Source organism: Cystoisospora suis (assembly GCF_002600585.1).
Source record: "Cystoisospora suis strain Wien I chromosome Unknown contig_8132, whole genome shotgun sequence".
In the NCBI taxonomy this organism is placed as follows: Eukaryota; Apicomplexa; class Conoidasida; order Eucoccidiorida; family Sarcocystidae; genus Cystoisospora; species Cystoisospora suis.
Genome location: NW_027160915.1, coordinates 462 through 5320, shown reverse-complemented (window position 1 = coordinate 5320; position 4859 = coordinate 462). Strand labels below are relative to the sequence as shown.

The following is a 4859-nucleotide window of genomic DNA, read 5'->3' as shown; positions in this document are numbered from 1 at the left end:
TCCACATATACATCTAATTCTCTTCTCACATGTACAGTAGAACAACCCGCATATATACATATATCTTGAACACACATCAACACACCGACCTACCTGCCCAAGACCTGTCGATGAAGGCGATTCAACACATCCACATATACGTGTATGTCGTGTCTATAGATCTATATATAACTGACCTTCCCCCTTGAGTTGTATGAACTCTGGAAAGATTTCCTGGGCCGATCATGCCTCCTGCATATCTCCAGTCATCGGAGTTTAGGATCACTTCCCACTCCCCCCCATGAGGCACTCCGATCGGATATCTGCGCTCCGGGAGAGAGGTAAACAGACCCCATACACACACAGCTAAACCAACCAACAGACGATGGGGAGATCGCAGTCCTATCATCGATGCATTGTGTGACAGAGAGAACAAGGAGAATCGACTGCATGTGTATACGAGGTCAATCCATACTTGGCATCTCAGACCCATCAAGGGGAGACAAACATGAGAGAAAAGACGAAGAAGAAAAGNNAGTAGTAGTACTACTACTACTACCAGGAGTGATAGGATATGAAAAGTGCGCATAGAAGATTGTATACATTCAACGACGTCAACATGGAGGGGAGGATTCATAGACGCCGATCTAGCTCTCCATGTCTATACCTATCTGTACGTCCACCACCCCACGCACAGGAAGGAGTGAGAGATAGTCCGCTACGAGAGTAATAATCGAATGTATATATTCCTCCTGTGAAAGAAGATAAAGGGGGCGTGGATGGAATGAGAGACTCTTGAAGATGAAGAGCTTCCCTCCCCCGCGTGTATACTGGTATGAAGATCCGAAATGAAAGCGTGGACATACATGCTCCCCGGCGACGCCAATGTCACTTGAGAAAGATAGAGAGACAGAGAGAGACGTCCATCGATAGACACAGATGCGCTCGAAAGGAAGCTCATATATCAGTCATCAGTTCAGCTCCCCAGGGGCGCCTAAAAGCAGAGCCTTAGTGACAAATACGAACAGTAGCTTCGACTTCTGATCCAACAAGCGATCGCACCGCCCCAAGAGAACAGCCAGACCGAAGGGGACCCCGGATGATGAATGACGGCATACCTGTAATAGGCGTTGGGAGAGAAATTACAGACGACAAGGATGTCGTTGTACCACTCCATGTAGGACCTTAGGAACGCGATGACACAGTCTTTACTGTTATCGCAGTCTGTCCACTTGAAGTTCCATGGCTCATCATCCCCTGCATGGAGTGCTGGGTGGTGTACATACACCGCAAGAAGATCCGACACCCAGATACATAACTTCTTTCGAAGTTCTTCTTCGCCCTCATGCCAATCAACCGACCTATGAGAATACACGCCAACAAAGAAGACGAAGACGAAAAAAGCAAGAAATTCGTCTCCGCTTCTTGATCACCTAGACAGCAAGGTCCACAGGCATGGCCATGTGTATGGGTAGATATGCCTTTTTTGCGCCATCTAGAAAGAAAGGAAGATAATAATGAGATATCTCTCCTCTAACTGACGCTTCTTCCCTACATACACCTGCACCACATCCATCAGAAAACGAAGAAAAAGCCTCTCTAAGACGCACATACACACACACTTCCTGTCTATCTCTCCTCCTTTCTCGAGACTGTAGGAAGCGATGAATGGAAGTAAACCGATTAGAGCGAGAAACGCCTACCCGGAAAGAAAGGCCTTCACAGCGGGTATCACATAGGAAGTTTCGCTACCTTCTTTCTGCTAGTGTCAGCAGCAGGGCTCGACCTGTCCTTATTGGATCTACGAATCCATCTTCCCCCACCCTACGTGCTTCTTACGTAGCTCCACCCAGATACAGATAGATACAAATGCTTAGATAGATATACATAAAGAGCGCATATCGGTATATATAGATAGATACAACTGGGGGACAGACACAAACCGTACATGTCGACATACATAGATACAGCTATAGATAGATCCGCATAAAGACACCGATACATACACGCATACATACATCCCCCCGTCATCCTTGGACCACCTACTACCTACAGAGTCTTTGCAGAGAGTCAAGCAGAACCTCCATGAATGATTCGTCGCCCCCCCTACGTGAATCTATATACATCTATATGAATATGCTTATGTCTCCACCCACGTTTTGGTATGTACCTGTTTTCTTTCCATTCACGTCCTTGACCTATTTCAGCTCCCATGAAGATGAGCGGGCGACCAGGAGAGCCTACTTGATACCCGAACAAAGTCTTCAAAGTTTTGATTCGATCTTCGAACGGACTTCCAGCAAAGCCGCACTTGTCTAGCAACGACCCTTTGCCACTAACGACCTCGTCATGAGATAAAGGTAAGATCCATCTGACGTGGGAGAGTTCCAAGGTGCGACAAGCATGTTACAAAGAAGAAGGATGATAAAGAAGAGTGGAGACATCTCGGAGACACAGGCCTAGAGACCTTCTACGGAGAGACACATGGTAAACACCTGGGAGGACTGACAACAGGAAGAGAATGACATCTACACGTACATATATATATATATATATATGCATACAGGATATACTCACCTAGATATGGATATATATATGTGGATGTATATGCAGAGAAAGAGAAGGCCATTTTCTGTGATAATGATGATCTATGAATTGTAGTAGTAGTAGTAGGAGAAGGGCGAGTAGGAGCTGAGGAGACGGGCGACTGGCAGAGACGACGAGAGCATGAAGAGAAATGATGAGACGCATGCACTGAGACAGAGACATAACAAAGGAAAGAAGTTTACCTATCCAGTACAAGGATGAATCGAACGATAGAGACGACCTTTCTTACACCTTCTCGATGTCTCTTCTATCTCTCTCGTCTTTCAAACAGAAAGAACTCTACAGAGAGAGGATGGAACACAACGATCAACAACACGAAGAAGAAGAAGCAAGCCAACTTACTTTTCATGTGACATATACAAGCCTCGGAATGTGAGTTTGTTATGACACGCTGGCTCAGGACGCTTATATAGAGGGAGACAGAGATAGCTCAGAGTATCATTCATCCACCCCAGATCCCACTTAGCATCAAATCCTAGACCTAGAAAAGAAAGAAAGAGAAAGACACGGCAGAAAAAGAAGAAGGAGAAGGGAGAAAAGAAAGGAGAAATCGAAGAGAGAGAGCATGAAGGTGACAAAAAACAGAAAGGGGGAATAGGGGAGTGTGAAGACGGCCAAGGAAAGGATGACTGCATGCAGTAGAACAAGAAACATATGGAGACGTGTGTGTCTGTCTTGAGTAATGTGAGACAAACAAAGAAAGAAAAGAAAGAGAGAGACGGAAAAAAGAAAGAAAGAAAGAAAAAAGAAGGAAAGAAAGAAAGAAAGAAGAAAAGAAATAAAAGGGGTAAGAAAGAAATGGTGATACACCGAACACGATGACCGTGATGGAATCTCTAGACCCATAGAAAAAGACATCTAGATAGATTGAGGATAGGTAGATAGATAATTAAAGATAGATAGAGAAAGATAGATAGAGAAAGATAGTTACAACATATACATTTGAAGCCTAGATCCAGGTAAAGCGAAGAGTGAGCCGTCTTCTGTATCTCTGCATCGTCTAAGGTAGAAATGTCATAATAAGGAGGAAGCAAAAGCGAGCGAGAGAGAAGAACCATCCAACACATACAGGGGGAAACGCAATTCTACTGTCCCTGTAGTGATAACTTCTCTGATCTATTCTTTATGTACAAATTCTTCTCACATGCTGTTCTCTCTCTCTCTATCTATCTTTAATCTATCTATCCCGCCTTTCTCGCAGCCTCCTTCGCCTACTCCGCTGACGTCGTGTAGACGTGGATTGATAAGAAGGTGCTTAACGAGAGTTCGTGATGCGCCCTAGTCCGGAGAAGATTGTGACACGGTCGCTATAGATCGATAGATAGATTTAGATTGATACACAGGTATAGACAGATAGATCTAGATAGACATACAGGGCAACGAGTACATAGAAAGGGATTCGATCTCATCTGGATGCACAGCAGGTGAAGAGATGACGATACCATTCAAATGATGAGCATGGATACCCACCTTTCTCTTTGTCTGTGACACCTTGCCAGCTAGTACTTTCTTCAGCCATAGTGAAGACGCCGGGGAACTCTTGATGGACTACCCAGTTCAACTCTTGTAGAAGAGACATCGCCTGCAGATTCGCATCTCCTCCAAATTCGTTAGGTAGCCAGTCACCCGGGTCTCTTTGGTGGTTCTTATATAACATCGATGATACAGCATCGATACGTAAGCCATCGATGTGATACCTCCGTAGCCAGTGATAAGCCGCACCCAAAAGGAAAGAACGAACTTCACTACGGCGGAAGTTGAAAACTGCAAGACAGAAAAAGAGAGAAAGAAAGAAAGAAAGATTATTAGAGAGAAGGACAGGAGGAGACAGAAAGAAAAAAGAAAGAAGGATGACTGAAAAGAAAGACAGAAGGAGACAGAAATAAGAAAGAAAGAGATGAGAAAGCAAGGAAGGAGGAAGGCCTCAGCCAAAGCAAGAAGAAGCAATACTCCTCAACGACTCTCTCCCACCTCTCGTTTTTCTTTCTTTCTTTCTTGAACCTACGCATAGATGCACCTATATGTATGTCTTATCCGTGGAGAAAATGCCTTTTAGATTCCTTCCTTCTAGTGGAGTTGTAAGGAGAGGCGAGTGTGTATGTAGGTGAACAATATGACGTCAGACGGGAGTCGGACGCATCTATTCACACGCCTATGTCGTAGTGTACATACACCATATGTACACAGATAATAATAAGATAACACAAAAAAACTGAAGTGATACACCCTCACAAAACGATGCACAGAAATATGAAGCTACAGACACATAGATA

General features: G+C 44.4%; 1 protein-coding gene across 1 annotated transcript; it reads right to left on the bottom strand.

Moving 5' to 3' along the window:
• Positions 1 to 172: 172 nt before the first annotated feature.
• CSUI_010733 (alpha-glucan branching) lies at positions 173 to 4850 on the bottom strand (the record flags this gene model as incomplete). Its single annotated transcript, XM_068070835.1, has 5 exons — positions 4057 to 4850; positions 2929 to 3067; positions 2150 to 2350; positions 1098 to 1340; positions 173 to 302 (listed from the first exon to the last, which is right to left on the bottom strand). Coding segments are annotated over exons 1-5 (900 nt in total), but the record flags the coding sequence as incomplete, so codon positions are not given.
• Between the last annotated feature and the right edge of the window lie 9 nt (positions 4851 to 4859).